The following is a 12,792-nucleotide window of genomic DNA, read 5'->3' as shown; positions in this document are numbered from 1 at the left end:
CTGCAAAATTTTAGATGTAGACATGGCCTCAGTCTAGGGCTAGAAAAAAATACCCATATTCAAAGGTGTTTAGAATAAAATCACCTGAAGCTAACTTTAGCTGGAATGTGTGAAAGGCTTCCATTCTAGAATTTGGCAAGGTATGCTACTCCAAATGATTTCTATACATCTTATAAATTGAATTTCTCCAAACACTAGACTATGCTGATGCCTCAAGCTTTCCAACTTTGCTAACATAATTTGCTATCTCAGTCCACATTTAAACTAATACTTTATGTAAAAGGTGACTTTTCTGATTTAGGGAATAATCTGCTATAATATGCATTGCATTACATTAATACACATTTTTATTTAAACAGAAAAGTAGGTATCTAAGTTTTTCATGAAGTGGGTCAAACCAGCCACAGATCAGCAAAATACACAAGTACCAATGATGTGTATATTTTTTCTGTTAGAAATGAACCCTCTTTCTCTCCATTTCCCTTGATTTCTCTCTTGCATGACACCTGCAAGTCTGATGCTTTCGCAAAGTCACAACATTTCCAATTATATATTAGCCTGGAGGCATTTCCAAGGCGCCACCTTGTGGTTTCCGCCAAGAACAGTAACAAATATTTTATTGTGCAGGAAAACCAGATTACTGGAAGAACCTATTTAATGAAGGTAATTTTGTTTTTGCTTTAAGAAATGGGTGCCAGGGAAACAAACTACAGTAACATTGAAAAGCAGAGTCAGTAAGAGAAAGCTAACAAAGAGGTGGGTCTTATCCAAAGGAGGCAAACTTGTCTAATACATATAATTTCATTATGGAAAAAACGTTGAGCATCTTCACTTTAGTAACAGGACTTACAATATGCACTTATATCTTATAATGTTTTTACAGAATTAAGCTCGAGCACAACATCTATAAAATCAATATAAAGCAGATAAAACTATCATTTAAATCAATGGGATCTGTGCCCACTTACTTCAGTTCTGAATTGGGTCACAGTACCAAGATCAAATGTATGATTACCCTCTTAAAAAGGTTATTGGCATAGATTGAAATTATAAACTGAAAGAATGGCATTAGTAATAGCCTTACACAATGATCAGCAATAGAATCTTCACAGCTGCCCTTTTGCAAGTACACATTACTTTTGCAGTCTTCAAAAATACTCCATTTAGTGAGCATACAGGACTTTTGGGGACTATTACTGTAAGGCTAACTGCTTGCAAGATCTTTATAGAGTTTGCAATTACAAACACTGTATATAGGAAAATGCTAATAATTTGAGCACGCTTTTGGTTACAGAAATAAAGCATGCTCAAGAACTTCTCAAAGGTGATGTTCACTGATTTCAACTTTAGGTATGTTTATTCTGTATAGACAGGCTGAATATTTCTCATTATACAGTGTGATCTGTTGAACACAATCTAGAATATTTCAAATTTGCTGCAAATTAAAAGAAGGTAAAGATTTTGTCTCATACAATGCATCAGGGAAATCAAATTTATGTGACCTAGTCTTACCATCATAATACAATAAAACTAGTTTAATATTAAAGGGTTCAAGATTCTAAATTCAACTTATGCATTTTTCTCACTGGATGTTTACCTATTGTTTTAAATATCCTTGATTTTTATTCATTTTATCATATTCTTCAGCAAACAGAGTTTGTGACAAATTATGCTTCTGGACAGATCTATGCAGTTCAACTTCACTGGAAGCCCAGTGTTTGCAACCCAGGTCAGAATCTGAACCCTTTGTGTCTGCCTAAGTAATGAAGTACCATTTTAGTTCACCTTACAGAGCCTTCTGGGATATTCGGAACATAGAGAGTCACAGGCAAAGAGGACTGGCATGAGGATTTCAAAGCTTCCATAGCACGTAGAGCTTCTGACTCACTACGAGGAGCAGAAACCTTCATAGAACCTAGATACATCAATTTGTTAAATAATACACTGTCCTCTTCTGAGAGTTCATTAGGGGAACAGGGTCTAGGTGCCGAGATTTCTGAAAATGAAGAAAATATAAGATAACAATAAAATTCTCAGCCATTGCATTAAATTAGTGCAAGTTAAAAGCTGCAAGCCTACATTAGAAAAGCTAAAAAACTATCACTGTATCTGAACAGGATCCCTGAAGCATTACCCTAGACACTGATCACATGGACTTGAAAGGGCAGTGATACTGAATTATGGCCATTTCATATTTGTGAAGCTTTTGCAGTAATAAATGAGTGTGGGGTAGTCGAGTTAAAAACCAATCAATCAAGACATTTTAAGACCATCTCCATCTTTAGTATCAATCTCTCCCTACTGATTGCAGGTATAGCTTGCTGATGAGTGAGAGTAGCCTAAGGCTGATTCATCAATCTGAGCACTCTGCAAGCATCCCCACATGGGCCATAATGTGGAGATAATTGGTTAATGACTGGATGATTGAGCAATTAGCAAGGTAATTCAGCTAGTCAGCTGAGGATAGTTAAAAGACAGACAGGAGGGAGAGAGGAAGGCTAGAGGGGGGCCAGAGAAGCTCAGAATCTCAGAAACATGAGGTTTTCTCCCCACCCTTCCCTGGTCTGGGGAGTCCTGAGACTAGTATCAGACCTCTCCATAGCCAGACTCATCTCAATTTTTCCTTTGCTCAGTTTCATACCATAACTTCATTACCTACCCAAAAATATCTTAACCAGTACCTGTCGTGGAAGGGTCCAGAATTAGATGTAAAGAAGGTTGGTTTGTCTGACTGGCTGACACATCTTCAGCTGACTGTCGACAAGCATCACTGGAGTCTTTACAGTCAGTAACATAATTTATTTGGCGTTTTTCAGAATCTCTCAGTATCTCTTCCATGGCTTTCTCCAGCTGTTCATCTCCATTTGAAAATATCTGTACAAAGGACAAGACACAAAAAAGACTTAAAAACTGACTGCTATTTTTACCTTAAGAGATATTACACAAATATTTGAAAACGATTTTAAAATTTGTTTTACTTTTTTAATGACATTTTGCCAAACACTACTTCTACAACTAATTATACCAGATACCCATGTTACTCATGTGGCGAAAGCCATGAATTCACCCAAGGCTCATCATTAAACAATAAATAAAATGTGCACAATGGAAGTATATCTCTGATTACCAAAGGTTCCAACATCCAGTATTACAATGCAGAATCCAGTATAACAGCTCAGGTAATGACAATTTATATTTCCTCAAATCTTTGACTATATACACATTACAGATTTCACCTCTCCAAGTACTTTATATAGTATTAAAATGGCATCCATGAGTCATGAATGTGTGCTATACTCAGGTATTTTATTAAGAGACAAACACAAAAAATAAAAAGAACAGGAGTACTTGTGGCACCTTAGAGACTAACAAATTTATTTCAGAATAAGCTTTCATGGGCTACAGCTCACTTCTTTGGATGCACAGAATGGAACACACAGACAGGAGATATTTATACATACAAAGAACATGAAAAGTACACATACTTCGCGTACTTCCACCCTTTCATGTTCTCTGTATGTATAAATATCTCCTGTCTGTGTGTTCCATTCTATGCATCCGAAGAAGTGAGCTGTAGCCCACGAAAGCTTATGCTGAAATAAATTTGTTAGTCTCTAAGGTGCCACAAGTACTCCTGTTCTTTTTTGCGGATACAGACTAACACGGCTCCTACTCTGAAACAAAAATAAAGTGTAATTAGGTATATCCTTCTCCCCTCATTTTTAATATATAACCGTAATGAATGGCAAAATTAATTTGGAGGTTTCGTTCCTTATTCTCTTTTCATTTATCTTTATTTTTAAAAATAACTGAGAATTAGAAAGAGCTTTCTCCGTGTGTTCAGACATAGTAAAAATGTTGTTCAATTCAGTTTCTATATAGAGGAAAAAGGGAAACTACCTAATCATAACAAAACACATCTAATCAGTTGTGACAACTATCTGGAAGAGACATTTTCATATCTGCCATCTCCTCAGGACAGTTCAACTTTGAGCCCCACTGAAAGTTAATTTAAAATTAATTTCCTCAACATAAATTTTCTCTATTCTTTGAGTGGGAACACAGTGCTCTGTCAGTCAAGTATTATCAAGTTTTCTACCTTGTCACACATTCTGGATGAAGAGAATAATATTCCTACTGAGCTTCTCCTCCCCCCGCATCTGTCAGTTACTTGCCAGCTAAAATGAAGAATAATTCACATTCAAATAAGCTCTTATAAGGGAGTGGTTTCGGACAATGCACTATAAGCTTAAAGATGATAAAATTACAGTAAGGAAACTACTTTTCTGTTTCTTCCATATAAACAGCCATTGCCCCCATGAGACAAGTGCTTATACGAAACAGCAAGCAGTAAAAAGACATCCATCAAATCGAAGGGAAAGAAAAACTGAAATCTTCCAATATCTGATAGCTGCATTGGATGAGTTTGCATCTTATATGGGCTAGTATGGTGGTTTTCAAACTGTGGGTCAGGACCCCAAGGTGGGTCTTGACCCTGTTTTAATGGGGTCTCCAAGGCTGCCTTACACTTGCTGGAGCCCGGGGCCAAAGCCTGAGGGCTTCAGCCCTGGATGGCAGGGCTCAGGTTACAAGCCCCCTGCCTGGGGCTGAAGCCCTTGAGCTTCGGCTTGCCCCCACTCACCTGAGGGGTGGGGCACGGGCTTCAGCTTTGGCCCCCACCCAACCAGGGCGGTGGGGCTCGGACAGGCTCAGGCTTCGGTCCCTGCTCCTGGGGTCAGTTCATAATTTTTTTTTGTCAGAAGGGGGTCATGGTGCAATGAAGTTTGAGAACCCCTGGCTACTAGAACAGAGCACTGAAAACCAAGTGCACTGAAACCCAACATCTCCTCAAAGATTCTCTGTCTTACTGAGTCCATAAAGTAGTCATGCACCTGCTAGTGTGTGCGCGCACTCATGTGGGAGGAGTCTTACTGCATAACCAATAGGCCTAAAAATTGCATGGACTATCTCGATTTAACTATTCACTTTTTTAGATCCTCCATATAAAGACAAATTTGAATCAGACTTTTCCCAGGGCTTTGTTCTATGCAAGTAAAACTTCACTTCCTTGACCACATCCAAAATATTTCAGTGCTTCTCATGGTCTGAGGTGGCTTCGGGTAGAAAGAGGGCAAAGAAAAACTGACTCAGGTGGAAGGTTGTGTTTTTTCCAGGAAACAAATTCTAAATCTCATCTAAGAGCTACCTTAAAATACTTTTTTTTTTTACATTTAAAATTAAAAATTTTAACAAATTTTTAAAAACCCACACCCAACCACCCAGCAAACTGCTGTTTAATGGACTTGGTGAGTACTTGCAAAACTAGATGTAAAGACCTTCAACAATGGGGCTCTCCTGGATCTGCATGGTTTCTTAAAAGCAGTGTTTCAGATTTGTTCAAGAGACAGCTGCAGATGCACCAGTTCCTGTGTCTGAAATTAAGCAGTTCTTCTGGTACCTGACTGGACAGTCCTGATGGTGATTTTAAACCAGCTGCCTGCCATACATCTTCAAATATTCCGAGGCTACTATTTCCTTAGATACTCTGGAATTGAGAAGGCAGTTTTGCCCTCTCCCCATCATTTTATCTTAAGGACGGTTTTCAGTTGGGTGGCCAGGTTTGTAATATTTAAGGTGCAGTAAATGCGATCCAGCAGCTCAACCTCACCCTACAGAACCGATAACCTAAATCATTGGATTGGGACTTGGCTAATGCAGAGCACCAGAAAACTGATGAAAATCTTGAAATCCCAGCTTCTGCTTCCAAGGCTATTGTGTGTACAAATATAAAGAGCTGAGAGCAGCTCCTTGGATCGTAGTGCTCTAACCACTTCTAGCACTGGAGAAACCCACTGAGTAAAGGAAGTTTCCAGTTTCCCTTCAACCTTTGACAAAACCCCTCTCCCTACCAAAACTGCTGCTAAATTGAAGTGAAAAGAGAAACACTTGTCTGGGCAGTGAGCTTAGGAACAGAAAGTAGGCTGCAAGTATAGTGTAGTTATAAGCATGTCAGCAATGGAAGCTGGGTCATTTTTTACAAATTTCCCACCTGTGCCTACAGCACTATAGCTGCACCAAAGTTCACTATGCTGAAAACCTTCACAGCCAGAGCCATTTGTAACACTATCAGCCAAAAACGCTTAGAGAAAGTCTGACATGACATTAAAAGTGGCTTCAGTTGCAGGAGTCTTGCCTGTATTAAGTATTCTAATATTATCAACAGTGGGAAGTGTTTAGAAAGTGTCCTTAATGGACAGTAGTGTTTCTCAATCTGAACTTTAAAAAAAAAAAAAAAAAATTGGGACCCTCCTCCCCAGCAAGATTTGAAAAATTGTGGCCCCCTAGCTTAAATATAATTAAGTAAATTATGAATAATACTCAGGGCCAGCACCATGGGGTGGCAAGCAGGGCAACTGCCCAGGGCTCAACACTTCAGGATGCCCCATGAAGCTAAGTTACATGCCCGAGCCCCACTACCAGGAACTCAAGCATGTAACTTAGCTTTACGGGGCCCCAGGCAATTGCCCTGCTTGCCACCCCCTAATGCTGGCCTTGCAGTTGTGACCTCCCTAAATCTGTCCCGCGAAACCCCAGGTTAAGAAACACTGGTATAGACAATGCTAAGGAAGGCAGATCAACAGGGCAAAAGGCAGTGCAGTCTATACATCCATAGCTTAATCCTGATCTCATATACAAACAGAAAAACAGCATTCCGAGTCTTTGAATCATAAAGCCACATTACTGCCCATCTCCCAATTGAAGTTTTTTAATTTATAAGAATAACTGGTTTCTTTTGTTGATTGTATAAATCATAAGGATGCACAGATGGCTAATAAGTCTTGACACTTCAAGTTATTACATAAGTGACTGGACTGAAACCTTCATTAGACAAACTGATTTGCACACTCAGGTCTGTTCATTTCGCAAATATGTACAGTACAGCAAGAACAAAGGTAAAGGATTTTAAGATTCTCCTGAAACACCAAAGTCATTTAACTTAAATAAATTATAATATAAATCACAACCTTTTGGGGCGAGATATTTTTATTATGCATTTAAAACAAAACAAAAAAAAGTTTACTTTTAGTTGAGGTTTCTCATCTTTTGCATGGGGATCCTCAGGTTGCTGATGAACCAAGACAAATTCTTCACTGTTTAATGTGGACACAGATTCAGATGATTGACTAAATTTATCAAATGAAGACCGGACTTCCATTTCTGGACTGAAATCCTTTCCTGCTGCACCAACCTAATAAAACAATGTAGAAATACTGAATCAGCTCTGAAACCATACACAGTTATCCTTTCCTAATTGATAAATATATTTAATAGCAGTTGCAGAAGAAGAACAGTGCCTAAAAAATAACAGAATATTTTAAATTATATAAACATAACAGTTAATGGGAACTCAGAGTTTTTATTTTTGGTCTCCCAAACCATTATTTTACATAACAAGACCCTATAAGAGACATTCATTATCCCTCCTTTCCTGACCATTTAGAGGGAAGGTGAAAAAACAATCTAAAAATATACTAATTAAAAAGGAGAAGGTATTAAAATACTCCATTCTGAATGGTGATTTTCATTATTTCAAAGCCCCAACCACAAAATACAATTGTTTGGCATGCTTTATGGTGGCTCTAGAGCCAAAACAAGTCTTTGGCTCTTCCGTAAAGAATGGTTGCTTTATTGTGCCCATATCAACACATGCAACTCCAGTAAAGATCAAGAACATAAATATGACCTTGAAAATTTAACCTCCCCTGGGCTTACAGACATTATAAACAAAAATCTTGGAATCACTGCACAACTCCATTCTATCCAGGGACTGATTTATACAGATTTTAATACAGTACACTCTTGTCAGAAGGCTGTGCTTCCAGCAAGGCCACTGTCCTCTGGTTGCAAGTACTGTGGCAGAGATTACCAGCTAGGGTTAAAGTTTTAGCTATACGTGTGCTCTTTCAAACACCCACATATTTAAGAAATATTTTCAGAAGAATGATGTAATGTGAGCTCCACCCAAGCCTAGTTTAGAGATTAACTGTTGCAATAAGCTTTGTTCCATAGTTTAAAAATCTCTGCTAAAATTGTTCTCTCGCTTACTGGTAAAGGAATAATCCCTTCCAGCACCATGTTGGAAATGCATGAGAATAAAGACACAGGGAGGAAAGTGCAGTGAGGTGATTATTATACTAACTACAACAATTAATGTCAGTACAATGCTTTGAAAATTTAACATGCTATAGAAGTGCTTGGAGCTCACTTATTATATTACTCTATTATAGAGAAATTCCTGTTAAAATGAAGTGGAGTGGAAGTGCTTCAATGCACTTCAGGGGATTTGAACTGCTCTGATTTTTACTGAAGATTCACTTTAGAATAAAATTTCATTGCCTTCTTCTTTGAATGCAGCAATTAGTTACCATGACAAATATGCTCAACCCTTGTCTACATTAGAACTCCTACTGTTGCTAGCACCCCTAGTTGCACCATTGCTGCAAGACAAAATATTTTAATATAGACAAGGCTTGGCTAAAAAGCTGGGAGGAGAAATTGCCACTGCATCCACAATTGTGAAGAACCATAAGTATGCCTCAATATTTTTGATGCTGCTCCCTTAGGAAGTAGATAGGGCTTTTATAAAGGGCTCCATGCAAACACTGCTGATAAAGGCCCCAAAGCTACAAGGAATAAGACGAGGCCTTAACACTACTCCAAATATATTTGGTGGGGAGGGGAGAGGATATTTTGCCAAGCAGGCCTCATTTCATTACAGTGAAACTCCACTTAGTGAAGTTTTGCATACGCTTGGTGAAAGGAAATCGAGGGGGGTGGGGGGGAGGACAGGACTACACTATAAGAGGATTGTGCTACATTACTTAATAATCAGCATAATAATCAATCGGAATTCTACCAGTAAATCAAGTCATTCTAGAACACAAATGTCCAGTAAAAACAACCTGTCTCCTCAAGAAATGATGTTATCCTGCAAGATTGTTTTCCTTGGACAATGTTTCTATTTGATTAACTTCAGTGTTATTTGTTATATGTACTGAGGTACAATGTAGGAGCCCCCGTTCTGCTGTACAAAACACAAAACAAAGAGACACATCTTCCCCGAAGAACTTGCAATCTAAGTACAAGACAAGAGACAACAGGTGGATAAAGGCAGAGGAGCACAAGAAATGAAGTAATACTGATCAGGAGGGATCTTAGAAATCCATTTGCCACAGGAAAACATGGAATTTGCATTTTTGCAAAGAACTTTAGTTTTTACATTTTGTGAAAAAAATAACAAATATTAATTGTTAACTAAATTTTACTGAAAGTACCAGTGTGCGCAACCTCCCACTCTTGTAGATTTCTGAATACACTTTAAAATGTACGTAGCTAAACATACTCCAAAAAACTGCTTCCGGCGTACAGATTTTGTTCAATGTCATACAGTGATTCCTGTTTTAATGCATTTCAAATTTCACTTCAGCCTCAAGACGTGAGTAATTAAAGTTATGAAAAGATGTCACTGAGTTTGGCAAGGACAACATTTAATGATATAATGTGCAGCTCTCTACTGTATGCAGCAAAGTTGTAGATTACATTCGAAGGCAGACAAATACAAACTGCAATTCTGTTAATTTTATTATAATGATTAATGGCACCGGTAGGCTTCAAACTTGCTTAAAATGGTAAATATATCAATAAAACACTGTGTTCAACTGACAGGGTGGATAAAAGTCAATTTAAAAAAATCATTTTTTATTTAAATTGGATTTTTTTGATAAAATGCTTTTTGAGGAAAAAATGATCTTAAGATAGTTTTAATTAAGATACATTCTAGCTCAAAGATATCTCATCATGGAATAGGGATGATAAATTCTAATTCTATAGTATGAGACAATATATTCATGTAATGGTTAAGAAAAGTTTTGTAAATGAGTTCCAATAGTTCATGGATTAGGGACCCAATTTTATGGAGTTTCAGAGGCTTCTGTATAGATTTAATTAATTATTTAGATTAATCTTTCTATCTATCCAATGGGACTCAGTGCTCAGTCTAGAACATAGCATCAGAGATGCTTAGTTTTGCAGTTCTCAAACTGTGGACATGTGTCTACAGAGGTAACATGCTTGTCAACAGCAAAAATATTTTAAATCAATAAATAAATAAATAGAGAGGTGAGAAATAACTGCCATCAAGCCTATTGTCCCTCTGCAAATTTGTGTACACAGAGTCAATCTCTTACCTCTCTCTAAAAGTGCAAAGTTTCAAAAAGTTCAATGAATAGACGATTGTTGGGGGCAGAATAGATCTAGACAAGGAGAAGAAAAGTCTGGAGATAAAAGTGAGAAGGGAGGGAGAGACAGTAGAAACAGAAGCTAAACTGTTTGAGCAGAATATTCCAGAAGTCTTGAGGTCTTTCTGAGCATAGCCTTCATTGATTTGAGATCTACCATACCATTCTCTCACTGGAAGGGAAAACCTATAATGGCAACAGGCCGTAAAAGAGACCCAGTTTGGGAATATTTTAATGAAGTTCCTCTACCTGGGGGTAAGACAGGGCATGTGTGCATAATGTAAACAGTGCAACAAAGCAATGCAAGACCTGGTTGCCCGAATGAAAAAACATCATGAGAAGCGTTCCTTCTCAGGAGGAAGCTGCATTGAAGATGATGAAAGGAACATGTCTGAACATGCAGGATCTTTAGGTTGGTAAACTTTTTATTTCATACTTTTCTTAATGGACTGCCTGTCTTCCTTCTGGACTATTCTCGAATTCTCACGTTTGAGCAAAAAATATAGTTGTTACCCTATGGTATTATCATTTTAGATGCAGTTGTGATAAAAAATAAATAGCTGAAATAGGCAGATACTTCCTTTTACAATTTCACCTTTAAAGTAGTACTGAGTGTCAGTGAATGCAATGAGCAATACTAAATGAGCAGTATGGTGGTAATAATTAAATAACTACATTGACTTATTTTGTTTAGGAGAATCCATCCTAAGCATACAGGATTCTAAGACTATCCATCTTCCAGACCACCATCATTTTCTATAATTTCAGAGTTATCTGCCAAGGATAGTGTTTCAGTCACACTGTGTATGTCACATAGCCACAGTGTATCACCTGTAGCAAAAAGAAAAAAAATCTCTATCATCCAGAAACAACCATAGATAAATTTGTGATAAGAACCAGCAGATTACCAAAAAAGTAACTGATGAAAAAATTGCCTGATTTATTTATGCAAAAAACTCTCCTTTCCATATGATTGAGAACCCACACTTCATTAACATGGTTCAGTCATTAAGACCAGGATACAGTCCACCCAACAGAACAGATGTCGCAGGCAAATTGCTGGATAATGTGTATAAAAGAAATTGAGCAGTGTGCAAAAGGTCTAGAGGGTAAAATTGTTAACCTGAGTCTTGATGGGTGGAGCAATGTCCACAATGATCCTGTTGTATGTGCCTGTGTGACAACAGAAGAAGGGAATAACTTCCTTACAGAAACAATTGATACATCAGGAAATGCACACTCAGAAGAATACTTACAAGAAGTAAAGCTATAACAAACTGTGAAAAAAAATTCAAATGTCTAGTATGCAGCTTGGTCACAGACAATACTGCAAACGTATCCAAGACGAGAAGAAATTTATTTAGAAGAGAGTCCCAAGCTAATAACATAAGCTTGCAATGCTCATTTGATGCACCTCCTAGCCAAAGACTTCAGTGTACCAGAAATAAAGGCTAATGTTGTTAAAATTGCAAAATACTTCCCTAACAACCACTTCGCCACAGCTGCTCTGAAAAAAATGGGAAGAACCAAGCTAACTCTCCCGCAAGAACTGCGATGGAACTCAGTAGTGGACTGTTTTGAGCACTATATCAAGAACTGGCCTAATCTGATGACCCGTTTGTGAACAAAATCATGAAAAAAATAGGTGGCACTGTCACAGCCAAAGTTCTCAACATTGGGCTTAAGAGAAATGTTGAACACATGCTGAGTACCCTGAAGCCTATTTCTGTAGCCTTAAACAAAATGCAGGGAAATAGCTCTTTTATTGCTGACGCTGTTGAAATTGAAGGAATGAGTGAGATCTTAAAAAGAGCAATATGCAACGACAGAGTTAAATTACAAGCACTGAAAAAACAAATGAGACAAGCACTCTCTCCAGCACATTTTCTTGAAAATATTCTCAATACTCGGTACCAAGGTTAAACCTTAACTACTGAAGAAGAGGAGTTGGCTATGACATGGACATCCAGCAACCATCCTGTGACGTTGCACTCCATATGATTTTATGAAAATATGCTAATGAGTATGAATATAATGTAACTGGAATACGTTTCATGCAAAGGGTCTCTTGTAAGGTATCATTACAACGCTTATAATCTACTAAGTGTGGTCATCCTATTTGTATATATATATCACTCTTGTATCTGAAACTAGAAATATGAAATATAACTGAGGTCCTATTGTAATTATGCAAAGTGTGGGCCATTAAGAGTGGTTTGGAATCTTGATGGCTCCCATCAACTAGGACAATTCGTTGTAAATGGCTCTGTTTACTTGCAAGCCTTCCTGTGAGTCAAGCCAGGAAGGCTTGGGGTCTCACAGGACATGTGTCCATGTCACGTGGTATTGGAATCCATCTTAAACCTGGTGCTTTTCCATTTAGGAGGAGGGGTGGTGATCCAGAGAGACAAAAGATTCCCACCTTGTGCCAAAGCTATATAAGGAGGTGGAACAGAACAAAGTGGGTTCCAATCATGAGAAATCCCCTATTTAC

General features: G+C 37.8%; 1 protein-coding gene across 1 annotated transcript in view; it reads right to left on the bottom strand.

Moving 5' to 3' along the window:
- Positions 1-12,792, bottom strand: part of RABGAP1L (RAB GTPase activating protein 1 like) — a 570,078-nt gene that overhangs the window by 520,838 nt on the left and 36,448 nt on the right. The window contains 3 exon segments of the mRNA XM_030571947.1: positions 1,786-1,996; positions 2,682-2,874; positions 7,082-7,249. Of these exon segments, the coding sequence (XP_030427807.1) occupies positions 1,786-1,996; positions 2,682-2,874; positions 7,082-7,216 (539 nt within the window). The 5' untranslated portion in view covers positions 7,217-7,249.

This window comes from Gopherus evgoodei, chromosome 8 (genome assembly GCF_007399415.2).
Source record: "Gopherus evgoodei ecotype Sinaloan lineage chromosome 8, rGopEvg1_v1.p, whole genome shotgun sequence".
In the NCBI taxonomy this organism is placed as follows: Eukaryota; Metazoa; Chordata; order Testudines; family Testudinidae; genus Gopherus; species Gopherus evgoodei.
This window is presented reverse-complemented; position numbering and strand designations above follow the sequence as displayed.